Source organism: Macrobrachium rosenbergii, chromosome 9 (assembly GCF_040412425.1).
Source record: "Macrobrachium rosenbergii isolate ZJJX-2024 chromosome 9, ASM4041242v1, whole genome shotgun sequence".
Classification (NCBI taxonomy): domain Eukaryota; kingdom Metazoa; phylum Arthropoda; class Malacostraca; order Decapoda; family Palaemonidae; genus Macrobrachium; species Macrobrachium rosenbergii.
In genome coordinates this window covers 29833633-29861113 of record NC_089749.1, presented here as the reverse complement: position 1 = coordinate 29861113, position 27481 = coordinate 29833633, and the positions used below count along the sequence as shown (strand labels likewise).

Sequence of the window (27481 nt, the reverse complement as noted above, 5' to 3'; positions counted from 1 at the left end):
AGAATGTAAGTCTTTGTTAGCAAGGTTACATTGGAATAAGGATTATCCCTGTCATTACCTTCTCATTATTTTCCTTAGCTAATCTTGGAATATTCATTTAGGATAATAACTTTAATGTTTTGAAGTAAGTCTCCATTTTCCCAATGACTGTTTTACTTTAAGAAATTTGCATTCAATCCGATGATAAAATTCACATGACTTTAAAGTTTTTGTTGACTTTCTCTCTCCCTAAGTTCATATGATTTACATAACTCTTACTATAAATAAAATGTGTTTTTGGAATCAAAATACTTACCGCAAAAGTGCTTTGATAACCATTTTCATCATAATCTCTGAATGTCTATTTAGGCTGGTGAAGACGGGTTTTGAAAATATAATCAAGAGTAATTTGCCCATTATTATTATTATTATTATTATTATTATTATTATTATTATTATTATTATTATTATTATTATTCAGATACATCGATCGACTAGAAGGGGAAGAATACAGAGTCCTTCTGGTGGCTCTCATCGGGGGACGAGCCATCAACCAGGAACTGCCGATCGTCGTCACCCGATACAACAAATATGCGCCAAGACTGGCGTCCGATCAGTACACGTAAGTGGACCTTTAAATTCTCTTTTTGTCTGTCTGTATGTATGTATGTATGTATGTATGTATGCATGCTTATACACAATCAGAACCTGTAGTAGGCTATTTTGAAGACTGAAAGATCATCTTGACTGTGGTCACTTTTAGTGTATGTCAGCTTCTGTAAGGTTTTGTCGGGATTTCTATGTTCACAAAACAAAGAAAATTTATTTTTAGATGTTTTTGTAATTGCCGCCGCTTTGTTGTGCCCCTCCTGTTCCATTATACTACATCCCAAAATGAACGTGGTTCCTCATCAAAAGTATTAATATTTGATTTCATGTTTACATCTGGACAGTTTCCACATGCATATTGCTCCTAGAAGATTAACCTCCTCCTCCTCCCTCCTCCTCCTCCTCCTCCTCCTCCTCCTCCCTCCTCCTCCTCCTCCTCCTCCTCCTCCTCCTCCTCCTCCTCCCTCTCCTTTTTCTCTTCGCAGTTTTTTTCTCTCACCTCTTCTGTCGTAACATCTCGGTCTTGACGGTTTCGCCAATTTCTGTTATTCTTGTAAATTGATTTTCATCATTATGCGAAAGTCTTTCAGTGCTTGTCAGTGAGGATACCTTACATATTATTATTATTATTATTATTATTATTATTATTATTATTATTATTATTATTATTATTATTATTACTATTATTATTATTATTACAGCATTATTATCCCGAAAATAAGTAGATATAGGTAGTTCTAGTTCGGAGTCTTAAGGTTTTAAAATAATTTTAATGCTTGCTAAACACTTAAGCATAAAATTTTAGCTATGTGGTTGCTAAACAAGGGCTAAACACTTAAGTATAATTTTAGCTACTGTATGTTGATGTTAGACAGGACTTCTATAAACTGCCCCCGTCTCGGGCATCCCTAAATTCATCATTGTATCTCAGCTTTTGAATTCGGATTTCATTTGATTCGTCCTCATTTTCGTTTTCTGTTCAACTTGGCATTTTTATTTCATTTCCTGTTTGACGTCATCACCATGATTTCCTCTGACCTCTTGACTTAACCTGCAGACCGGTTTGAATCTTTTAAATAGTTGCAAACTTTCATTGTTACCAAAGATTTATTAATTAAACTATGTAAACAGACATCGCAAAGGTTATGTTCATCGACGCCCGAAAAAATGTTTCTTGCTGTAAATAATTTGGAGCGTAATAAAAGGAAAATCTACATAAAATTTTTTCCGTGGAGTACAACTCTTCTACAGCTGTTTTTACCTTCTTTTGTATGGTAACCACGAAGCAGGCCATTCACTCACATAAAATAATGTGTGACTTCAAAACCAAACAGTATCATCACTCTACCAGTGTAGCCATGTTGACACAGGTGTCCACACTTGCTCGTCACTCGTGTGGAAAGTTTCCCTTTCGACTCTGGGCTTCAGTTGGGCCTTTGTCCTCCGCTCGTTTTGTGCATAAAAGCACGCTCATTTCTTTTATCCCCTAGTCGCTGCATTGTTTGTGTACTGGAGAATTCGATCATAAACAAGGAATGCGGTTTACGATGAAATCGAATTTGTTTGCACACATCAGTCACGGCGATTATTCTTTCTCTTACAACCATTCCTTGTTCAGAGTTTGGCATGGGGTCTATTTCTGTTGACTGAAATCTGATATTTAAAGCAACAGTATATTTCCTGCATGGAATTTCAGTGGTAGGTTAAATGTAAACTGTTACATGAAAAAAGGCCACGGATATATATATATATATATATATATATATATATATATATATATATATATATATATATATATATATGAATATTTTTTTGTGAAGTCTGTCTTACTGCAGTGCAGTTTTAATGTAACCTAGTATACAAGGCGAATGGCGAGAATTCGGGCTAACCTCAGTCACAATTTGAAAGCGAGTTGTTGGAAAACAAATCTTTGATGAGAAGCAGAGCTTACTCTGCTGTCACGAAGTGAAAAACTAATGATAACAAATTTCCTAATTTGAATTTGTATACCAATAGCTTGAAATCATTGAAGCCCTCTTTGTGCATGTTGAATCTATTCTGATATCATTTATACTGTCCTTGTGAATAAACAAATGCATTTCTTTGAAGAATACTTTGAGCAACGGAATATTGTTAGTTGTGATACTATGATCTTGCTGACGACTTTTTCCCGTTGAGGAAAGGTACATTCATTTTACAAAAGAAAAGATGAAATATCATACGTACATTCAAACACAGTACCGTATAAACAAATTTGGCGAATACCCTTTCGCCATCACAGAGAAAAAATTATTTTATTTTGCATTTCCTCTGTGTGGGAGGTGAATACGACTGGATTAAACCACTGGTATGCGAGTAGTGTGAATGTTGTGAAGTACCTGTCAGGGTGTGAATGATATTTAAATGAAAATCCTGTTTGGCTGAAATGTCAATTTTAGGCACTCTGCCAGCGCAAGCGATATCTTACCAGCCCGGGACAAGATTTCGCCTCGCTTCAGAAGCTCAGACCCTCTTCCATATTTCGACAGGATTGCAGAAATTCCTGTACACCTAGAATCCAGAGAAGATGTGTACACCCACAGACACATCGTCGAAACATTTACTACGTGGCTCCTCCGCTGAGTTCCTTGCGCCTTCCCCGATAAACTGGCTTACTGTTTCCTTATTGAGCGTGGATCTGGAACGATACCAGCATCTGGCGAGATCCTGATGAGTCTTACTAATCCATCACGGTATTTTCTTTCAGGCTAGAAGTGATCGTCACAGCTACCAGGGGAACGACGCTGCTTACGATAGAAGCCTTTGATGAAGATGAGAAAGATTATAATCGCCACATTCAGTATTTCCTCTTGGACCCTAAGAAGTACGATGAAATCGACTACTTTCTGGAGACACCGTAAGTCACAGTTATTTCAAAAATTTATTTTATAACTAAATCTGCCTAACTATCGTTTCATTATAGATATTTCAGACCCTCATTATCCCACAGATTATTTATTAACTTGTCAGACGTCAGGTTCGTCATCCAAATCATTTTGTATTACTGAAAACCTTAGATTTTACGTGGTGTTCTTTTTATATAGGACTTTATATCTTGATTAATAGTGTTCATAAATTCTTAAGTTTGTTATGATATTTTCCTGGACTTTAACACATTTTGCTCTGTGCTTTAGGACTTGGTCCCCGTTGGACATCGATCCCCACACAGGGGACCTGAAGGTCAGGTACCCTTTAGACATGTCAAAATCCCCACTCAGACTCCTTGTCGGGGCTTCTGACTGGGGCTCTCCGCAACGTCATGTCGTCGCCAATTTAACAGTTTATATTAGGGAAATGTCAGGTAAGAGAATCTCTCTCTCTCTCTCTCTCTCTCTCTCTCTCTCTCTCTCTCTCTCTCTCTCTCTCTTTCCTTTATGTGCGTGTCGTGTGTGCGTGTGTGTGTGTGTGGATGGCTTTCAAATTAACTAACAGTCAGTCATTTTTTTTCTTGATGTTGTTAGCTGAGTTTGTTTAATAATTCTATGCTCTTTTGAGTCTTCATCTTTATTTTCAGAACCGAATCTCTTCAAGAGAAAAGACCATTTACATTATTTATTTCCTAGACTAATGACATTTATTTTCTGTTAATCGTTTGAGTAACTGCAATTTTACTATTCAAGAGAGTATTCGGAAGAGTAGACTTCCATATTGATATTTTGTTCATGTTTCTTTCAGAGTAAGTATTTATAGAGTATACGGTTTCCTTTTCTAACCTCATCACTGATTTCCCTTAACCTTTGTTTTTCTTTTCTCAATTTTGTTAGAACATCGGAAGGATCGTTAGTAGCAGATTTTGTTTTAGATTACGAGTTGCTGTGATGTGAATTTTGATTTGTCATCATTGTATCATGTCACTCATCATTTTGCATACTTTATCACAACAGTAGAACTCGCCGTATACTCATCTTTTATGAAGCTGTAAGTCACGTTTGTTGATGTTATGTAAACAAATGCGTTTTTGTATGTGTTGCAGAACCAAGAAACGTAACAGTGCAGAACACAACTGAATCAAGTGTAAACGTCTGTTGGTATGCTCCATCCCATGGATCACCAGACGGTTATATTTTGACTTATACTCCTACTGTCTTACATAGAAGGATTTATGAACAAGGAGCTGTCAACTTTACACTTGAACAGTTGAATGTGTTGGTCGAGAAGGCTGCACTCAACATTACCCATTGGTATGGTTACGGCCCAAACTTTTGGCCCATAGGTTGGCATGGAGGTCCATATAACCAGAGCTATCTACAACAGTATGGCACTAGCTACTGGTCTACCATGCTTAGTAAAGAATTAAACAACACAAGCAACAGACAGCAGTACAACCAGACATACAACTCGGGTATCCCTTATGGTGGTTACTCAAGAAATATGAGTGGTATCCCTCCAGGGTCATTTGTGCCTGGTTATCAATATGGCCTTGGTCAGCCATACATTCCTGGTCAAGGTTATCGGCTTGACTATCGATATGGTCCTGGTCAGCGCTACAGTCCTGGTTACCGATATGGTCCTGGTCATCGCTATGGCCCTGGTCAGCGCTATGGCCCTGGTCAGCGCTATGGCCCTGGTCAGCGCTATGGTCCTGGTCGTCGCTATGATCCCAGTCAACGTTTCGGTCAACCCCGACGTTATGGTCAGCGCTATGGAAATGGCCACCGCTTTGAGAATGGCATGCGTTACGATTCTGGCAGTTATGATTCTGGTTATCGCTATGGTTCTGGCTATCGTTATGGTCCTGGTTATCAGTATGGTCCTGGTTACCAGTTTGGCCTAGAATTGCCATTTGGTCAGTTACCATTTTTTGGTCCTGGCTACCGATATCTTAACCGCACAGGAACTAATTATAAACATACTGTTAATTTTGATCCAAGCTACAGGTTCAACCCCAATTACACTCATCACACACCGTATCGATACCATCCAGCAATTGTTGGTGACGACTATGACGAATTAGCTAATTTCACAGAGCCTTTAGAACCTGATGAGATTTACACAGCAACAGATTACACAGGCTCACTTCAGAGGACCACTGCCAACTTTACAAGGATATCGAGTTTTGGACCACCTTACAGAGGTACTCACAGGGGATACCCAATTGACATGGCTGGTAATTTTACAGGACCTCAAGGTGTTGGCCCCATTTATGTAACTGATCGTCCGGACAGGGTATTGTTTGAAAGAAGAGAGCCTCCTGTTACAAATCTTACCCATCCTCAGGGCCTTGGTCCGACTTATGTTCCCACAGACTTTGATAGAACTCAGACTGATTTAGAAAAATATAAAAACTTCACATATCCTCAAGGCACTTACCCCAAAAGTGTCAGACCTGGTTATAAGCCAAACAGGTATGACACGTATCCATACCCATTTAGAACAGGGTATGAACAGTATGATGAAAAACATCGTGGAATGGTTGATGAAAAGGGTTACTTACCTGTGGGTTTTGATTCAAGACGATACCCAGCAGGTACATTTAACCGCACTCACCCTCAGAGACTAGGTTCAAAATATACCCCTACCTTGGAAAACATGGGTTTTAGAAGTGGCCAAAGAAACATTACCCACCCCCAGAGAGTGAGGCCTAGTTATGCACCACCTGCCTATGAAAAAGAAGTCAAGGTTTATGAAAGGGGAAATTATAATCTTACTCATTCTCAGAGATTTGGTCAGACATACAGACCAACATATGCAGGTTCACAAAGAGGTATCCTGAACCTGACACATACCAATGGTTACCGCCTCATGCCTATAGTCTCCTTTTGGGATTATCAGAATAATGCCTTTAATCTTACCCTGGAGGAACTGAATGCCAAGCTGGAGAAGGGATCATTGAACCTAACACTTGATCAAGTAAACGTAACGGTAAGGGACAACTTCCCTTTCAGTAATTTTGTTATTCACGTGGACTTGAGTATTCCAGTACTGTAAAATTTATGAGAAAACCTCAGCTCAAACAGTATACAGTAGTAGAGATTAGGCTAATAACTGGACATGACCTGAAAAATAAATCTTAAAATTTGATTGGTTTCAGACCATAATAGTATTATAATATTTCCCAATCTTCTAGCACCAACTACTCCAGTCACACAACCATTCACTGAGTGGCAAGGGGATGTTAGCAGAGGGTGTGGTGGAAATGCATAGGTACTGCGCCCCCATTGGTGGTCTAGCTAAGTGGACTGAGTATGTTGTGGGTGTGCGAGCATGGAGGGCTGAGCAGATATCTCTCCCAGCCACACCTGGAATTGCTAGTACCACCAATAATTGTAAGTCTGAATTCAAATTACCTATTATAATGAACGACAGTGGTAAATGTTTTACCAAAGAGGCCCTTTAAGACTACAAGGACTAATTGACTACTTTTTAAGTTGTATAATTGATTCACTTTAGTACAATAACTGGATGAAGGCATAAACAAATGAAACAATTATGAACACCATTGCATTGTACATAACTATTCCTAAAATGTGATGTGTACATGTTACATACAATTACAAGATATAAATCATATTGGTAAAAGATTCTTATTGTGACATATTGTAAAATGCTATGATTATGACCTTGCTTAAAGCCATCATTTAAACTTAATAACATCCTTAGAAAATTTAGATTGAAAATGGAATGCTCTAAAGAGATAAAGATGTCTCGAAGAATAACCACTTTTGACATTCATTTTTTACGTAGATGGGAGATGCATTCATATGACATATTAAATACTTCGGAGTTTTCTCCTCTTGCATCAAATAACCAGAAAATAGTATTCCTTGGCCAAGTATTAGTTAGCCAACAGAAAACGATTCTATGACCTCGGACTTTCTGTTGATGTGCTGACTTTACGGTTAATACTGTACTTCAGTAAATTAAAGATGAGTTTTATGCCACTAGCCAGCCCTCTGGTAGCGCAGGGTCCTTTATTCGATGTGAAAAGGACAATAGCATTGATGACTGCTAAATTACGATCATTAATTAACTACTGTTTCACTTCTTGAAATTCTAGCGTACCTCAATCCAAGAAATACATAGTGAGGTATACGAGTGAGCTACAGTTTGCATGAACTTGTTTAAAATCCTCTAAGAGCTGTACCATTACATGAATGACCCTGGGCATATTACATGCTCATGTGGCGACACTGAGAAAAAGGACAGTAGATACCTCTTTCTGTTGTATCATTATAACTGTAAAAATAAGATTAACTAGTTTTGAATTATGTAATGTGTCTGGAAGGACCCCCTGAAGTTTTGCAGGTATTTCTGTTAGAACTTGGGGTTTAACGATTTTTTGTCATGCATGTGAAATTTGGTACACATGGTAGTTCGACCATTAGCAAATAATTAGTTATAAATGTTACAAGGGGAATTTTTAGTCCTGTATGTTGATTTCATTGAGGGGTGCGTGTGTGAGGCATAACTTTCTTGACTGCGTAACATCGTCACTGGCATGAGAGGGTGATTTCCTGGTGGTCCTGTTGATTCTTGTATGGAAATCTGTCTTGATTATGCTATTGTTGTCTTGCTAAAGATTAGACTCCAGTACTTGTTGATTGCAAGTCTTTGAAAAAGGACTCCAAAGCCCAAGTGGAATCCAATTCCTATATTAAACTGGAAATGTATGTTAAGAATGATTTTATATATGCGACTGAACTAGTGTCGGTTTTTGTAAAAAAAAAAAAAAATGCAGTCTGATTACAAGCCTTTAATTGAAGATTCGCATTTTGTATAAAAGAGCATCATCAGCGTACATCCCAGAACAATAACAAATTATTTCTTACTTGACGTGAATGGAACACAGAATTACACAGTATTCCTAAATCAGATTTAGTAAAAACAAAAGGAAAATATTTCCTTGTAGTTATGAAATAAGAAGCATGTCATCAGACATACAGCATAAGGTTTCCTAGTAAACAAGATTGAGATATATAGGGGTTTTAGAGAATTTGAGCACAGTGGTTGCTACACCCACAGAACTTTATTCTCATAGTTGTAACTCGAATTTTCTTGGAGCATTTTGCTTTGCAAGAATCTGATTTATGGGCTGGTCTGTGAAAGTGATTTCTAATGTTTCGTGTTCTTAAAATTAAAGCTACAGGTTTTCAAACTAAAAATATTGTATGAAATATTCTTGTGTTTTTAGTTATTTATATTTTTAATTTTTGCTTAAAATACTTGCTTAAGATGTCACATTACGGAAGTAATTTTAGGTATGAAGAAGAAGTACAAAGTTTTAAAATCGGACATCCTCAGAATTATTAAGGGGTGTCTCGGTGATTTTATTTGTCCTCTGCTTGAAAGAAGAAACCAGCGTTATTCCGAACTTTTAATTTTAGGTTGATTTAATCAAAGCTGTGTTGAAGGTCTAATGGAAAATCAAAACGTTAATTGTACATTCTTGTGAGAAATTCAAGTTTTTTTTTTTTGGCAAGCGTGAGCTTTAGTTGTCTGTTGAGTCGCAGGTTCATTATCTTTCAAAAGGTAATATTTTTCATATTCAGCTGTCTGTCACCTGTTGTTCGTGAATTAATCAACTTCATAGAATATCTACTAATGCTTGTGGATTAACGAAACTCTTTTACTATTCAGTTGACGTATTTCTGAGAACTTTCTTGTTAGCTGATTCTGTTCCATCCTAATGTAGATTACCCTTTCAAGCCACGAGGCTCAATCTCAGATTTCATGTCACAGATGATTTTTAAGCTTGTTCTCATCTGTGCTTATGCGTTTATTTTTCTTTTGCTCACTCTCATAACAGATACTGGAGTAAAATCGCACTGTAAGTGTTATCTGAATGTAGAATTATCACGGTTTACCATGAAGTCCATTGCTAATTCATGCCACAGGAATGAATCCCACCCGGTACTTTGTTTATGGTGTGGGAATTGCACTTGGGTGGAGTTTCAGTGCTATGCCATAGGTGTTTCCATTTTTTCGTGGGAGCTTCAAGGGCATGCCATGTCAGTGGACTCTTCTTTATAGGATTTATAGTCTGTGCTGTATGGTTTTACACTTCTTTCTGGGATTTCAGAGGTTATGGTACAAGGGTTTATTCTTCTTTATAAAATCCAAAGGAATATTACAAATTTCAGCTATCTATGCCTTTCCTTGACGTTCAACTTTTTCTTCAACCTTGAGGTGAATGTTAGTCGGAGATGGAATGGAAAAATCGTTATGAGTTCCTAGACAGATAGAGGAGGGGATAATATTTATTTTAAAAAACTGATTGTTATCAGAAAAGATGATCTAGTGCCCTTAAATTTGTTTTTACCTGATGTGTAAATTAATCATATTTTGTCTATCCATTTTTCTCCTTGGTCCGTTCTTTCTTTCCCAGTAAGAGAAATGAGTGGGTCCTCAACATGAACTACAAAGGAAGAAATAAGTAATCCTATTGTACTATCGTTTTTAACCACTTAGTCGAAGAGTGAAACCTTTTTGATATGAAGGCATTCCCTGGGAAGGATTTCTGCTGTCATTGCAAGTAGTGTTTGGGTGTTTGTGATCCACGCAGGAACAAATGAAAAATTTCATGACAGTGTATTTGTTCAGTGGAATATAACGCATGTTCTCGAGTGTACAAAAAATTTTGATTAAGTTAGAATTTACTGTAACACCGCGAAAAGAAATGAATCTGGGAAAGCACTTACATTTTTGCAGCATCCGTGTCTGCAATGGCGGTGAGGTATCCTATCTGTGGAGAATGTTGCCAGTTACCTTTGGTTCTGGGGTGCGTAAAGATATTTTTAAAGCCAATTGATGACTTCTTTAACAGGTAACATGGTTCTATTGTGCCAGAATTGTTCTGTGTCAACATCATTGGTTTGGCAAGGTCCTCACGAGACCCATTCATTTTTGTTCCCAAGCACCGTTAAGGCCCAGTAAACTACATCAAATCTAGCGGTACCATCGGCCTCACAGCTGTGTATATCCACTGAAATTATTAGTTCTATCAATGACTTACCGGTTTTTACCCATGTCATTACAAATCAGCAGTGCAAGTAAATAATGAAAGGCCAGAGTATACATTTGTAAATATAATTTGCTAAAGAAACTGTCAAACATTGGATACTACTATTCATTGGACCTGACCACTAATATTTTATAAACAACTTACTGTCCATTATTAAAGAAACTAATAACAGCGCTCTTACCTTGGGACGATACTTGCAAGTACTCGTACAACTTCTAACCTCCTCATTCACCTGAATTCCTGGATAAAGAGGAATCATTAGCATCCTCAGCACAGGAGCTTTTGACCAGTTCGTCATACACATCAAGGGAGGCTAATCACCGTGCCATGAAATCTGGTAGTAAAGGTCATTAGTCTGCTGTTAATGAAATGCTGAAGCCAAGTACGCAAGAGGCAATGTATCCCTGCTTATTCCCAGGCATGTCACAGTACCACACTTACGAAGAGCTATTGTGCTTGCAATCTAAAGTCAAGAGAACTGAGCTTCCTGGCTGTGCCAGACTTCACAGTCTATTTTGAGCGTGTATAATATTTATTTGCTGCTGATGCAGCTAAATTATCACCTTCCTCATATCCTAGCATCCATCCATCCATACATTCATACGTACATCTTAATTCATTTAATTGCTAAATGTTCATTATAAAGCTATTTTGTGGTTTGCATGGCATGGTTAAACTTTTCTGATGACTGCTAGCTAGTTCATATACATTATGAATTTAATACAAGATTGGGTTTGCTTCAAATGACATTAGTAGAATGGCAGTTTTTAAAGGAATGATTCTGATAGTCAATTTCTCCTTGCAAAGAATGGTAGATAAGTGTATTAGTCTTAGTAAACTGCATTTCTGAGGAGTGTATAGTACTGCCCGGGGCTAAATGATTAATATTACAAATAGACATCCACGTGAAGAGATAGAGTCACTTTCAGTTAGTTTTAAGAATTGGCCTCCTTTCTTGTGAGCAGTGACTTCGGTCATTTTTTCTTCCATATATTATACGAGATTTGAATACGAAGTATTTGTTGTACACCAACATTATTTTAAAGCATTAAGCTGTAATATTAGGTTCGTTTTAAAATACCTTTGACACTTAATTGCCTCAGAATGTTAAATGTCAGTGTGTAATGAAATTTTACAGTATATTATCCAGGCAGTTTAGTTATAGGATCAAAGCTGAGATAGTATTCGTTATATAGAATAAAAGTTTGGGCATCTCTCAGGTCTCATGTGTGACGCATGATAGCCTCTTCGTTAGATAGCGTACAAAGATTTATATTGTATTGTCTTCATTCCAAAAATTATACTGTCGCAAGCAAAGCCTCTGAATATTTGTTCTTCATTTATTGCAATTGCTTCATATCATTTTGCATTTGCCACAACTTAGGAAAGGTTCATTCCAATTACAGTGATTAATTTGCAGTGTTCATTTTCATGACAGGCTCCCTCAAGAATAGGGGTTATTATTGAGTGCTTTTTTCCATTAGCATAATGTTCATTAAACTGAACCTTCTTCCTAGTCTGTGCCAACGGTACATGTGGGCATGGCAACTGTACCCTTCACATCGAATCCCCGGGTTATACCTGTTACTGTCATCCGGGTTACTACGGACAAAATTGCCAGTATCACAACCCCTGTCTTCCGGAGAACCCATGTTTACACTTTGGTAAGATATTTCCTGAAACCGCAAGTGACTCTCTGTTTGTTTGTTTGTTTGTTTGGGTGGGATTGAGATGTCATTATTGTGTCTTTTGAAAAATGTGTGATGTTCCGAGTAACTGAAATAATTAGTATTTCTGTAGTTACAGGAAGTGAATGTGGTGATGGAATGCATTAAGTTAGACTTTTATAACAAATTGTTACTTATAGGTCCATGTACTGAGACAAAAGAAAATTATTAACACTAAGTCCAGTTGCTTATCGGTGAACATTTTGCATGTAAGTGACTCAGACATTTTAATGACTTTGTCTCTCTCTAAGTGAATTAATAAATATGTATATACCCTGTTCCTTCTAGGCCGCTGCGTCAATATCTCCCACGGCACCTTCAGATGCGAGTGCCCTCCTGGCTTTTATGGACCAAACTGCACGCTGATCGATCCGTGTTCTGCGGTGTCCGTCAGCCCTTGTTTCAATGGTGGAACTTGTATCAGGTAAGATGGCCGTCGTTTAGATGATGGACTTTCGTAGCTGCTACTATCATCAGATCGGTAATTCATTTTAAGCCGATTGTTAGCAATCTAAAATGGCTCTTTTAATGAGCACTGTATGGTGTTCTAGTGCATTTAGTGAATGTCGTGATACCGTAGCATACTGGTTATGTAATGAATGTTTTCGTGTAGCTGAATTTAATGTGATGATCACGACCAGCAGTAAAATTTCTTTTTTTATTTAGCTAATATTTACTTACTCCTTTTTTTTAAGTGTTAAGACCTTTCCTTTAGCAAACATCATATTGCCCTTGTTTTATTTCTATTTTGATCATGTCCATAATTTCTTGACTTCTGCCTTTCATTTCCTTTTATTATGGTACCGTAGCTCGGCTACATTCCCAGGTGCAAAAAACTAAGCAGATTACGTAGATTAAGACAGCAAACAGTACCCTAATCTCTCTGGATGAATGATTTGAGCTGGGATTTCGGTCTGAATAAAAGTGCATTGTTTTTTCTCTTTGACTGTGCGTCGTGAAATTTATCTGAGAACAGTTTTCATGTCACTTCTCCTTTTCCTCTAATGTAATGATTTCTTTAAGTATGCTTTTGAACTTTTTACTACTATCCTTTTTTCCATTTCTTATATCTGAAACAATGACAAACATATCAATGAGACAGAGTCCACCACAAACCTAATGACTGAAGTGTTAACACGAGAACTGTTAAAATACTAAGCCAACAATTCTTTCATACTCTTAACACATTTTCATTGTCAGATCGAGTACTTACCTCTGTTTTTTGTGGTGGGCTCATGTAGGTTAGACTTGTGTCATGACGATCATGATGTTTTAGTTTTTATGATGAAATTAACTTTCATTTCCTTCGATCATTTGGTTTCCTCAGGAGAAGCCACGTCCTTAAACGTTTTGGGTAAGAATGTTTCCTAATTGTTTATGGTTTCTGTACGTAAGGACTTTGTACAAAGCTGACCAGCCTCCCATGAGTTTCTTTTATTTCATGTCAGTTTAATCTCTTCATTCTCTTTATCTTTTTATCATGTGCTTTGTTATCTTTCAGTTGTGTGTTCAGCTGCCTCTTCCACTTACTTTCAGAATGTGTCTAGTGTAGAAGTTTCTTTGCAGGTTTTGCTTGCTTAAGATTAGTGACAGTCTTGTAGTCTTTTTTTAAAGTGGATCTAATCTGGTCCATCGTCATACCTGATGTGCATGGCCTATAGCACTTTTATTTCATCAATTAAGAATTTTCGAGGAAAATTACGATATTTACTCGCCTTTAGCAGCATTTTGGTATTTTTTCTTTATCGAGTCGCTTTCATAAATTTGCGTTTATGAGGAGAAACTGCTCGGACCGATAAAACAGCTTACAAGCCTTTGTGAGAGAACATTTAGTGAATATTAACATGGGTAAAGTTCTGAGCAGTGAACGAAAGTAGTTGATTCGCCCAGATAATTGGTAGTATGTCTGTTGGATTTTGGTAGAATGAATCAGAATATGCAAAGCAAGGAAGACAGAAGGGTTTTACAAAAACTGCTGGAAAGGCAGGAAAAGTGAAGATGAAAGCGAGCGTTGCGATGTTATGGCAGCTCTCTGGGTGTTGCAAGTGAATGAATGAAAGGCATTGTTCGAGTAGCATAGGTGGAGTGCGAAGGGTCAATACGACAAGAAACACATACAACGGAACTGGTAAAAGATTAATTCAGAGAAAATATGGATCACTGTGCTTTGAGGTGTATAAGTCATGTGAAGAGAATGAGTGGGAATAGCTTGTTGGACATGGAGGAAGTAGGAGAAGGATAGAAGGATTCCTAAAAGTTTGCTGGGTAGACAAGAGTGACAGAGAGGTTTTAGGATGAAAAGTTAGTATTCAGGTGGTGAAAGGAATTTAAGTTTTGATTTGCTGGTCTTATGGACTATCTTCTCTGTCAAAGGAAATTATTATTACTATATATGACAGACCGAGCTGCAACCCTAGTTGGAAAATCAGACTGCTGCAAGTCTGAAAGCCCCAACAGGGAAAGCAGCCCGGTGAAGAAAAGGAAATTGAGAAGTACAGAATGAATCATGCAAGAGAGAAAAAATAATAAGGTAAATAACAAAGTGAAATAAATAAGGCAATTGCCAAATAAACTATGAAATGAGACCCGTAGATTTAAACTACATGGGAAGATCAGAAAGCAAGGGATGGTCGGAGTTATGCACAATGAGTTAATTGCACGACTTTTCCAGGAGTAAGAAATTTATAGAATTTAAGTTATTGTCCAGATATTTGAGATCCAAAAGAATTAAGAATTTTTCCAGGATAGACAGGTCTTCGAAAGTCATGAAAGATCCCCAGTGTACCAATTTTTTTTTTGTTTTTTTTTTGTGCAATTAGAGGTGAGATAAACGAGATATATTTCTCAAAAGTGACTTAACACTGGAGAATGACTTAGAATTTTGAATAAGTTGCATGTTCTTGAAGAAATACTGTCAATGAAAAAATCTTGGGGAAGGAATTCAATTTACTAGAATTGGTAGCAATCATAATTTGCACAATGCACTAATTTTAGCTAACTATCCAGTAAGAGATTCAGCATCCTTAGGTCTATTCTCAGGAATTGAGATCGTTGCAAAGAGAGTAGTGTCATATGCATAAGCTATTAGCTTGTTTCAGGGCCACACCAGATATATTACATAGAATAAAAGTTAATGGGGCCAAAACACTACCCTGTGAAACACCAGGGACTACATTCACGTAGTCACTGCAGTCACTATATGAAAAGGGAAAATCTTAGCCGCACACATCAACAAAATCTTCAGGGAAAAAAGTTCAGCTTTTTTTTAACGCCTATGGGATAAGCAACTTCGCTTTCTCTTATACATCAGACATGAGTTAAAAGAAAGTTAACTAAATGATGAAAGTCCACTGTAGGGCCTAACCAACTTGTTATACTTGGACCAGTAGAAAGGGAAAGAGTGTAGGGAGGGTGACTTATCGCAGACTTATCACAAACAGGATAAATACATATCAACTGCTGATAAGTAATCCTGACCAGTACTTCATTAGATCATCAAACATTAGCCGGATTCGTTCTCTGCTTATGACTATGACTTATTTTCAACCTGTTGTGATGTGTTTGCGATAAATATCCGACGTATTGTGGGCGCATCCTGTGTGAGTTGTGCCTAAAGTAATCAAGAAAAACTGAATTTGAGAGAAAATTCGCCTGCTTCTTCTGGAGAGGGAAGGAAAGTCGCCAAACCAAACTATCCAGAACTAGAAAGGTTTCAGAGATGCTCGTGTTATTTCCTTCCACTTTGCCTGCTAGAAGAACATTTTTTTAGGTTACTTGGTAGGCGCTCAAGACTGATATCCGTTTCCTGCAAGTTAAATACATTTATTGGTTTGAATTGGCCCTATTCTGTGTTTTTGGAAATTGCATAAATAACAAAAGTGGTACAATTTTGTTTCTTGATGCAGCGCTAGTCACGTGCTTCTTTGACAAGATATTCAGTCTGATTTTATGTAAATATGTGACGGTTTAGGTAGAGGTACTGATGCATGGTATTTGTTACAACAACAACTTTTTCAATAAGAATAATTTCTGTCGACATATTAACTACAGAAGTAGCTTTTATCTCTAGCTTTCTCACTGTTGTTGCCCGTGACGTCTAGACTACTTAATCTTGAGCCTAAGTTCCTTTTACAAACTGTAGGTTTGTATTGTCCTAAAATCCAAACAATTTGTACATATAAATGTATTTTTAAGACAAATGCTTTTTATCTAATCTACTGTTCTACATTTGGATGAATAAAAAAAATTCTATTTTCGTTTCGTTTAAATTTTTCTTATTCTGGTTAAATAGTGCACAAATTAGGTTTCCCTGTCATTTTATATCTACGAGTGTCGTGTTATGCACATTGAAGCTAATTGCAGTGAAAGCAGTGCCAATAAATACGTTCATTATTTCTTACGTAAAACGACTGACTGACTATCTTGTAAATACGCACCACAGTCCAAATGACTCGGAGATTTTTGTAATTCCCATGTTGAACACAAATAAAAATTTAAGACTCCAAATACGTCTGTTGGTTATTTATGACATAAAAAACGGACGGTACACGTCGAAATCACTGAATACGTTTTATTTTTCCCCATCTCACATCAGCCACGAGAACAAAGAATACAGGTGTATATGTCCGAAAGGTTTCTTCGGGGAAATGTGTGAAGGGTACGACCCGTGTTCGACGAATCCCTGTTACTACGGCGCTTGGTGTACGAATCTGACGAATACGGATTTCATTTGCCATTGTTCACCTGGATACGAAGGTATGTGCCCTGGGAAGCAGACGTATTTCTCTCTATGTCACGTGATTGGTAGTATGGTGCAGTGCCCACTTTTCCCGTCTGATTAGTGCACCTTCGTATCATGCAAGAAATGCTCTTATGAAAAGCATGGATTACTCTATTAACTGTTGCATTGAGTTTATTTACTTGTCTTGGTAACAGTACGGACTTTCTCCGTATGTTTTTGTAAGTTACGTCAAATACATTACAGGTAACAGTATCTTGCTCTTAATAGCACTAATAGCGTACTTAGCAGTTTGTTCACTTATTACCATACCTGTCTACGAATACGTTGAGTTGTAGGTTTGCAAATTCGCTAGATAATATCTTCGAGCAAGGATTTATGCATGATTATTTTTCTTATTGTGTTGGGGAATAGCATCCTCGTATAGATTACGTCCCAGTTGTGTCAACTAACTTTATAACTTTTTATTTAGCAGGTTCAACTTTGTTTACTAATGAAGCATTTTTAGGAAAGGACAAATGGCAGTGCTTTTCCAACTGATGCGTATCTCTTGTGCAAAAAAGCTCTGACTTATATTGCAGAAAGTTAATTGGAAGTTACCCAGAGCATTTTCAAGTGACTCTCTTTTCATTCATGCATGTTGGTTGCATATAATATTCTTTGTATTTGTATTTGGTTACTGCTCTTATTCAAGTGAAAAATTTAGAGTCCATATGTAGAGTTAGTTAATACTGATGCCAGGCTACTGTTGTAAAAAAAATGCAGTGAAAAAAGCACCGTCATTTGTTAAACTGAACTGTATTTCATTCACTGACCCCATTCTCTCCTGGGTTCGTAGGAATGGTTCTGTGTTTAGGTTGCGAGATTTGCAACGCGTCGTCGCAACTTCAGATCTCCTACAGTACTCTATTGCTTTCCCTGGTTCCTTTCCTAATTCGCCTTAGGAGGCTTGGCAGCTTCGCTTTCACCTAACAAACCTCTGTTTAAATCGTCCCTGGACAGTTTTAGGCTTTTGCTTTTTGCAGTGAACGGTGCCAATTCAACCTCCCGCTCGCTAGAGCGGGAAAACAGAAGAGGTCCGTCGCTGCGAGAAGTTCAGACAACCGGCATTTAAACGATGACCAGATCGACGCTGAAGTGCGCTAAACTTCCTCCCACCAAGGAAGCGGTTCGAGTTCCGAACTGGAAGGAGACACGCACTTGAGATGTTACACATAGCTGGGCCGTGATAACCTTGTGCCATAGCAGTCCAACTTTTTTCAGTTTTCATGAAGTCATGCAATGTTTCATACAAGATTCCAAAATTGTGTTTGTTCCGGGTGCATGCCCTTAAAGCATTTTGCGATTAAAGGTGTTTAAATTCATTTTTAATTTGCATACTTACTGTAGTCTTTGCAATAAAATTTTGACTTACTCTTATAAGGTGACAGTGAACTTTGTTTAAACCACGCCGAACTGTATAGATAAATTTATTGATTGGATTTTGTTAAATAGCAGTTAAACTGTTCATTTTTACTGAATAATTATTGAAATTACAAGATTAAATATATCTAAAGAAACTTTTCAAAGAATCTTCTCGTTTACGTAATACAAAACTCCTAAACAAACGAAATTTGCAGTTGAAAAAGTTTAACATTTTTTCAAGGAATTTTCTAAATGCCTTTCGGCGACATTATTTCAGTGCTCAGTGGAAACAGTAACTTTTCGTGTTCGATTTCTGTATGACTTCTTTACATATTATCGTGTTGATTTGGAAATCGCTCTTATAAACTGACCTACATTAGGTTTTGATGTTATTAGCTCCGGATGTTATATTTCCTCTCTTTCGTGTTGTTTGCTGTTTGTTTTGACTCCATGTCGTATCGTTCGTTGTTGTTTGTTATTCCGAAATAATGATTTATTGTTGATAAATACAGGATTTATTGTTACAGGCAATCCAATATATTTAATCATTTCAGGATTGCCACCTTCTTTGTATCGATTAACCCGTGTCAGGGGGATTTTGTTGACAGATAACATTTTATGGCCACTTGTTACTTTAAGTGAAGTGGCCGTTGCTGATTTGCATGTGAAATGTACATGAAATTCGAATGTCATATAATTAGTCCTATCACATAAGGTTCAATCATAATTTGTCTCATAGCGAACATAAAGTGTTTTTAGCTAACAGATAAAAATGTATCTCAAGCATCAAGAGACGAATGCTTCTTCAGCCTCTGATAAATTTGCTTTGTAAACGTGTGCATGTCAGCTCAAACTCTTCTTCTTCTCCTTTCCTCGCTTTGCCCTTCCTGGCACCCCTCGGACGGGGCATTTAGGAGTCCTGTGTGAGGTGGATACAGACGAGTGTAGCAGTTCCCCCTGCCGCAATGGTGCCACCTGCGTTGATGGTGTGGCATCCTTAACGTGCCGTTGCACCCCTGGATACACAGGTGAAATACAACTCTCTCTTTTTTCCTCTGTTTATGAACTTTGTTTTCGTTCGGTATATGAGATAACTGTAGAAATTCAGTGTCAAGTTTTGAAAATTAAAAAGTTAGGGAAACCTTTAGAGGTCATTATTAAAAGCTTAAAACGAAGTTTAGGTTTTCCCATCGACTGCTTGCAGGGTGTCTATTTTTATTTTTATGTGAACAAGCCTGGGGATAGTTAAGTCTAATGGGGTCAGGATTTGAAAATCAAACATATGAGGAAAACTATGAACAATTTTTTGACAAGAAAAGCGAGGTAAATATCTTTGTTTATTTAGTATTTTTGGTTCCCTTCGTGTGGGTGGGCTTTACATTTTTATTTGGTACATGAGAAAACTTGAGACATATTGCAGTTAGAAAGATTTGAAACTTAAATGTACATGGAAAACTTTTCCCGTAATTTTCAACATGAAAACCAAAACTGAATATTAGTTACCTTTTACCATTGAAAATTGGTGATAGTTTTTATATCCAGATTATGGCCAATTACTTTTCAAAAAGGGGCCCATTGTAACTTTACTGCTTACTTAAATGAACAACCATGTAAATGACAAATCCTTTTCTGGAAAAGTTTTACAAGCATTTTCGTTGACCATTCATTTTACAGCACCAGCTCTCCCTTTTTGTACTTTTTTATATTTGATTATTTTTATTTCCAAAGATGTAATGATCATCATCATTTGGTCACCGACTTAGGGGTTACGGGATCTTCTCACAGTTTGTGGTAGCGTATAGATGCCATATACAAAATGTGACAATTACTCTGTGGTGGAAACCACACTCAAACTACAGAAAAGGTCATGATTTTTTATTTCATATGTGGATATTTTTCAGGCACTTTTTGTGAAGTCGAAATCGATGAGTGTTCGTCCAGCCCTTGCGAGCGAGGCACGTGCACCGACAAGTTCAATGACTTCGTGTGCGATTGCCCCGAGGGCTGGGGTGGGAAAACTTGCAGTGAGGATCTAGGTGAGATCATCTGTTTGTCTTCGAAGTCCCATTCCCTCGACTTCCGTTTATAGTATTAACCTCCAAGCTTATCTTAGCACTAATGGTGTTGATTAGTCCATTGCATCACTGATGGACACTGACTCGATCATTTTGTGGTTTGTACTTTTGATCCTTTGAACTGATTCATACCATATAAATTTGTCACGATATTCATTTCATTTATTTAAAAAAAAACTTTACGTCTATGCACACAGCTTTGTTATATTTAATGAGGAATCTACTGTTATCGGCAGTTTATTGATTAATTTTTCTATGCACTCTCCACATCGGAGGGCTAAAGAATTAAAGCACGTATATAGATAATGCAACGTTTAACATCTACTTGAAATTTTGCAGTTGACGTAAGCAATATGGGTGTCTTTCTTTGCGTATTATGAACATATTTACCATTAAGCTCAATTAAACCCCACAAAACAAAATGGTAGTCTAAGCAAGCAAATATTCTTTAAATACGAATGAGATTATGATTAATATCAGGTTTCTTGCATTGCTTTCACTAAAACTTCCTTCTCCCTTAACATCTGGGGCCAGTTAATGGTAAAGATAACGATAACGATAATGATGATGATGATGGTGCTTCTGGTGAGGTCGACTTTAAAAGCAAACTCCTCGCACATCGCATTAATAACTATTTCAGTGCGACTCTTATTGCAGTCGTTTAAAAAAAATGAATACCTTCTTTCACTCTCTCTTTTTCTCATTTCGGGGCTGAGCATATTCTAATGAGCCACACTTTCAGACGAGTGTGCGTCCTCCCCGTGCCTGAACGGGGCCACGTGTTTTGATGGTGTGGCTTCTTTCTTGTGTGACTGTGCATTGGGATACAGTGGCCCGAATTGTGCCATTGCAGGTAAGAATGAATGCATAAGGGTCGTCGCTCTCCTAGCCCACCTCCTCCTATCTTGTGATTTGCTCGGAATGACACTCGCCTCTTTATCCCTCGCTTGTTTGACCATTGCTCCACTCAACATTTTCTGTAAATTTTTATCTTCCGCGTAACAGCTATAACATCGCGGCAGATGACTCGGGACTTTGAAACAAACATTAATCCCTTCAAGAACTAATCCTGTTGCTGTTCATATTTTTTTCGCTCTTCATTATTGCATTGACTGTAGTCCTGATGTCATCAGAAGCCGCAGTTTTCTAACGTCCGTCGATGATCGACTGGTTCACATGGAATTTTCGAGACATTAAAACTTGCAGCAGATATCTTATGCACATACATCGCCATAACAAGTGAAGTTCCTATGTGAACTAATCAAAAACGAGTTATTTGTTGCATGATAATCTGCAGCCTGCAGCAGTGATCTGCGTGCATTACCTCTCTCGAACTGCATTGCTTGAGATAGGGATTCTATTAACTAAAATCAGTCGGCATGAGTGGTCTAAGCCCTTTTGAATTATGTCTCACTAGAGTCCCGTTATTTGCATGGTTTGGCGATCCTGGAATGTTGGATGACATCGCTGTGACAAGGAATGAGTGATAATTTCGCATTTTACCAGACTAACTATTTTTTTTTTTTTCCCAAACTTTCCCTGACTTTCCCCGAGTTCTATCAGCTAATTCGTCCTTCGAATTACTAGAAGGGTGTTAACAACTCTTCAGTAATAATCAAAGCATGATTGTAGAGAATTGCTTCTGCTTTCGGTGCAAAAGATCATGTTTCATTTGACGTTTATAAATTTAAGAAGCTTTCCATAGCATGGGGATCAACTTCATTTCTCTTCAACACTGCGGATAACATTTGTAGAGAGATCAACGAATATCTTGGAATGCTCTAATAAGTTCATTTGCATTTTCATCTAGGAAAACAAACCAGAAATATTGCCTCAATCAGATCTTGTTTATCAACAGAAATGAAGTCGATTGAGTGTTTTATTTTGTAGAATTTTGTACATGGATTCAGGGTAGATATACGTTAATTCATCCATGCTTTGGTATAAGGTTACTTCTGTTACTAATATATTTTAAAATTATCTTTTTGCTTCCAACATGCTTGTATTTTTTTTATAGTATAGTTAACACTGAGCTTTTTATTATTAACTTACCACAAAGTTTCTTACTAATAACTTTAAAGTTAAACTAGCCGTAGTTTTAGAGTAATATAATAGCAGATACAGGTTATTTATATACAGTATGTAGAATACAATTAGCTGTACGTGCCTTAACCAAAATAAGAATCTATAAATTTGTTCCTGGCAAAGAGGCTGGGCTTGACAGTGTTAAAAATTTGTACCTGCTAACTTTACTTGACTGAATAGCTGTTGTCAGTCTCTCGTTTACACCCAGTAGTCACGAAGAAGCTGTAGTAACTAACAGAAGCGACATACTGGATTTTCCTCAGTTGCGACGTGTTCAGTGAAGTTGAGACTTTTACGATGCGGTGGTGTTTTTTTAAGTCGTTTATTACATAAATATCAGTCCAGTACCTCAAAGTTGTTCAACATTGGCGTTAGATCCCTAGTATTTGTCAAGGTGTGTAAGTTGTTTCTTCATTGGCCTCTGTCTTTTTCACTTTAACTTCATTCGGGACAATCCGGTTTTATATAATTTCACAATTTTCAACTGCTGTTGGGCTTAAAGGTAATAACAATATAGAGTTATTTTGAAATAACTTTCATATATATACTAAGAATTTGTATGAGCTTTTATAGATGAATAGTGTGTGTGCTTTCCTAAGTAGAGGCTCCAGAGAACATTCTCTTGGAAATCAGGTACAGTAATTCCGTTTTGCTATCGTTTCCATACGGATTTTATATTGTGGTTTTAATAGACTTATCCGGGTAATATAATTAAACTTTACTTCAATTAGAATATCCTAATACAGCAGTGACTTTTACTGTTTTGGTTCCCTTTCTTCATAATGAGCTGACGTTATTGTTGTAGATATCACACCTTGTAAGAATTGCAGCATGCATGGTTTAGTATTATAATCATCATATTCATGCATGTTGCTATGGTATAATTCTCCTTGTTATAATACATATACCTCGTTTAGTGCGTAGTGTAGTTTCCCTTTCTGTTGTGGATGGGTTTTTAGTCAGCCTTATGTAGTGTCTGCAGAGGGCTGCACTTCTCGTAGTGTTTGCTCCTCCCACTGTCGCTGTTTGTTTTTCACAGCACGCCGATCCTTCCAGCGCATGATCCCCCCCTAGCACCAGCCTGCGTCTTTCTACGTCTACCTCTCTCCCTGACCAGAGTCCTGCCCTGCCCAGACAACGATCCTCAATACTGGTGAGTTCCAGTGGCCAGCAGTGCGTCATGGTGAAGTTGCCGCTCTCACTTGTCCTTACGGGATCACAACTGCAGCGGCGAAGTTACTTGCAGGCGAGCCAGCTACAGAGATGCCCCATACAACAGAAGCTTCAACTGTTTCATCAAATTCGGGGAAAAGCCTTTTGCAAAGGACAATACTCAGTTATGAGGGGGATGAAATGGTGGCTACATCTGATCACAAAAATGAAAAAGGTTTATTTACGACAGTCAGCCCTCCATTTGCTCAGTCTGATCATATTGTACACAGTCAGCCTACTGTTACACCACATTATTCTTCTCCAAGTCCATCAACAGTTTCCTTGCAGCATACTTCTGAACGTCCTCCTGCTGTTTCCTTACAGCATACTTCTCAACGTCCTCCTGCTGTTTCCTTACAGCATCCTTCTCGTATTCTTCCAACTGCTTCTTCACAACATGCCTCACAAAATCCTCCATCTGTTTCATCACAGCATCATTTTAGAAGTCATTCAGCTACTGAACAACAACGTATGGATCATAGGTCTTCACCTGTTCATTCAAGGCATTTTAGTTTTAAACCTACAACGGTTCAGCCCCGGCATCGTAGCCGTAGCCATCATACTATTCATCCTCCTATCACTGGAGGCTATACAACCCATGCAGAGTGGGAAGGTGGAATGATTCACATAAATCGAAGAGCAAGAAATGCAGATCTGCCTATTGATGAAAAAAATGTTGATGCTTCTGTCAGTCCAAGGACAAGTGAACGAGAGGCAAGTAAAACTGGATTTTATCATTTTGAATGACTGTGTTAGCAATGAATGTAATAATGTTGTTGTATTCAGTACAGTATTAGCAATGCTTAATTTAATTTTTACTTTATTTCTCAGGACAAATTGGGAGAACGACGACGTATGATATCTTCTCGGATCAGAGGTACATCAAGAAAAGGAAGGCCTCAAAGACGAAGGCAGCAAGTTCATTCTGAGCAAAACCAAGGAAGGGAGGAATTGCATATGCATTCTGATTCACGAGCAGGCAGGCAAATAAATCCTCAGAGAGTTCAGAGAAATCATTTTGGTTTGCAGAGACAGACCCCTGTCAGTAAGAGACCTGTTAAGCTATTAGGCATGGTTGAAAAACCTGCCGAACTTCCTCGCATTGGTGAAAAACCTGTTGAGGTTCCATTGATTGGTGAAAACCATGCTGAATTTCCACGTATTGGTGAAAATCCTGTAGTTCATCGTATTGGAGAGAAACCTGTTGAACTTCCACACATTGAGAAAACTGTCGAGCTTCCTCGTATTGGTGAGAAACCTGCAGAACTTCCTCGTATTGGTGAGAAACCTGCAGAACTTCCTCGTATTGGTGAGAAACCTGCAGAACTTCCTCGTATTGGTGAGAAACCTGCAGAACTTCCTCGTATTGGTGAGAAACCTGCAGAACTTCCTCGTATTGGTGAGAAACCTGCAGAACATCCTCGTATTGGTGAGAAACCTGCAGAGCTTCATCGTATTGGTGAGAAACCTGCAGAACTCCCACGTATTGGTGAAAAATTTGTTGAACTTCCTCGCATTGGGGAAAAGCCAATTACAGAAGAGTCTGCTTCATTGCCTCAGGGTGGTAATGATGGACAGTTAGAATCTCCTATTGGTGAACAACAATTTTCATCAGCTTTGCGAAGTGCAGAAGCTGAGCAGCATAGAACAAAGAGAATAGATCATTCACTGATCAAAGGAGAAATAGCAATACATCCTGACAGTACAATTAGTGGCAAGCACAAGCAAGATGGTGAAAAAGATAAACCTGTGACGTGGAAAGCTCCACAGAGGTTATTTAAAACACTGAAGGCTGATGGTATGGCTGTGCGGAAGTGTGTTTTGCTACCAGATGGCTCAGCTACGTGGGAGATACCCGATACAAAAGCTTGCCGAGATAAGGCAACCCTAACGGCCGAAAATGCAACAAGGAATCTTGCCTCTCTCACTTCATCCCCTTCATCAATTGATGCTCAGATGTTTAAACATGCTGCAAAACAACTAGCCAAGCTTGTAGAACACGCACTTATTGACTCTACTGTAAGCTTACCAAATCATCCCCTTTTTTGTTCTTTAACTTGACAATTAAAGAAGTAGATGTAATAAATTGTTTTAGTCATCTCGGCATATTGTATATTATTTTAAGACTGTACAGTGATTTAGGTGCCTTTTCAGACAAAAATTTTTTACATACATTTACATTTTCTTATTGAGAAAATAAATCACTTGATTACATACATTTACATTTTCTTATTGAGAAAATAAATCACATGATGTACTCGTATTGATCTTTTTCAGGTTGCCAACAGCATGGTGTCAGTCATAAGCAATATGATGGAGGTCAATGACTCTGTGTTGGCAGCAGATGAGCAAGGCAATTCAACCAGCCAGCTGGTTGACACTATTAACACGCTTACCAGAAATGTTCCACTTGATGTTGGAGAAACAGTGGAATTCAGGTGAGATTTTTTTCTATACTTGCAAGACCAGGACGAGATTAGCATTATAATTCTTGTTCCTCCACTGAAGGAAAATTAAAAAAAAAGTGAATGTCTGTTATTAATCTCTTTATAATTATTTTATATTACGGCATTCCTCAGGAATGGAATGCATTAAAATGGTGGTGTGATTTTAACCAGTATGCCATAAGAGGGGAACAAATTAAAATAGAATGTAAGGTATATCTAGACTGTGTTAGCTCTGAAGAGGAGTAAATTTAAACGCTGTAACTGAGCATGATTGGGTATCTAGGGAGAGTTTGATCATTAGAGATCGATGCAAGAAAACGAATTAAGGAAAGAGTGATTTGGTGATTAAAATTATTTCAATGCGCTTTTAAGAAAATTCTTCTTAAAATAAAATTACGCTAAAAAAATGTTATTTTAGAGTAAGAATTCTGAGTTTAGTGTAAGAATTCTGAGTATGAGTGGAATTAAGTTTGATTAAAAAAAAGTTGATAAAAAATGGGCTGTAGTTAAAAGCATAGAAAATATACGGGAAAATGGATTCTGAAAGATTTTGCTGGAGGAGAAAAAGAGGTACATAGCAGAGTCATAAAAAGAAGGGATTTGTGATGGGGAAGTCAAAATTATCGCAAGTAAAGCTGCAAAGCTTAAAAAAATGTTTGCGACCTATTTTATCGCCAGCACAAGCATTGAATTAATAATTGTGTATCACTCTTCGGGCTTTTGACCCCTAGCCATTTTTTAGGAGACATGACTAACTGATCGAAAAAATATTAGCCATTCGAGTTTCTTAAAAGCAATGCACAACTCATGTTGCATTTCTCATTGAAGTTGGACGCTGCGATTATGATTTCAGGTCAAATAATTTGGTGTTGGAAGCGAGACTGATGAAGTTTTCCGACAATGCTGTCACTTTTCGACCCCACTTGAACGACGATAATGGCGATGACGCAATACCTGGCGACAGCAGGAAGAAACGGGAAGCCAATTCCTCAGCTCCTACCCCGCCAACGGTACTCTACTCTACATAGTACATGATATTTGTCCTGAAGACAAAAAAAAAATAGTTCCTGCTTCTAAAACAAGTCACGTATTAGTGATATACAGTCATAAATCAGATCTCTTAAGTGCAGTTTGTAGCCGAGAACTTTATAAAGTTATATTAATACTAGCAAAGACACTGATGTGGTATGCATTGGATTGAAACT

General features: G+C 37.7%; 1 protein-coding gene across 5 annotated transcripts in view; it reads left to right on the top strand.

The window, feature by feature from the left end:
* Nucleotides 1-27481, top strand: part of LOC136841666 (uncharacterized) — a 270413-nt gene that overhangs the window by 232318 nt on the left and 10614 nt on the right. For 2 of the 5 annotated variants that reach the window (XR_010854056.1, XM_067108846.1), the window contains exons 3-17: nucleotides 461-601; nucleotides 3335-3484; nucleotides 3762-3928; nucleotides 4601-6489; nucleotides 6695-6893; nucleotides 12106-12252; nucleotides 12604-12739; nucleotides 16910-17070; nucleotides 19372-19485; nucleotides 20359-20493; nucleotides 21275-21385; nucleotides 23735-24543; nucleotides 24661-25848; nucleotides 26107-26267; nucleotides 27130-27286. Coding sequence is in view for 3 of the 5 variants with exons in the window: in XM_067108846.1 (XP_066964947.1) it covers nucleotides 461-601; nucleotides 3335-3484; nucleotides 3762-3928; nucleotides 4601-6489; nucleotides 6695-6893; nucleotides 12106-12252; nucleotides 12604-12739; nucleotides 16910-17070; nucleotides 19372-19485; nucleotides 20359-20493; nucleotides 21275-21385; nucleotides 23735-24543; nucleotides 24661-25848; nucleotides 26107-26267; nucleotides 27130-27286 (5665 nt within the window). In the remaining 2 variants the exon portion in view is untranslated. The remainder of the gene's footprint in view (nucleotides 1-460; nucleotides 602-3334; nucleotides 3485-3761; nucleotides 3929-4600; nucleotides 6490-6694; nucleotides 6894-12105; nucleotides 12253-12603; nucleotides 12740-16909; nucleotides 17071-19371; nucleotides 19486-20358; nucleotides 20494-21274; nucleotides 21386-23734; nucleotides 24544-24660; nucleotides 25849-26106; nucleotides 26268-27129; nucleotides 27287-27481) is intronic. The other 3 variants (XR_010854057.1, XM_067108847.1, XM_067108849.1) reach the window with 2 other exon arrangements.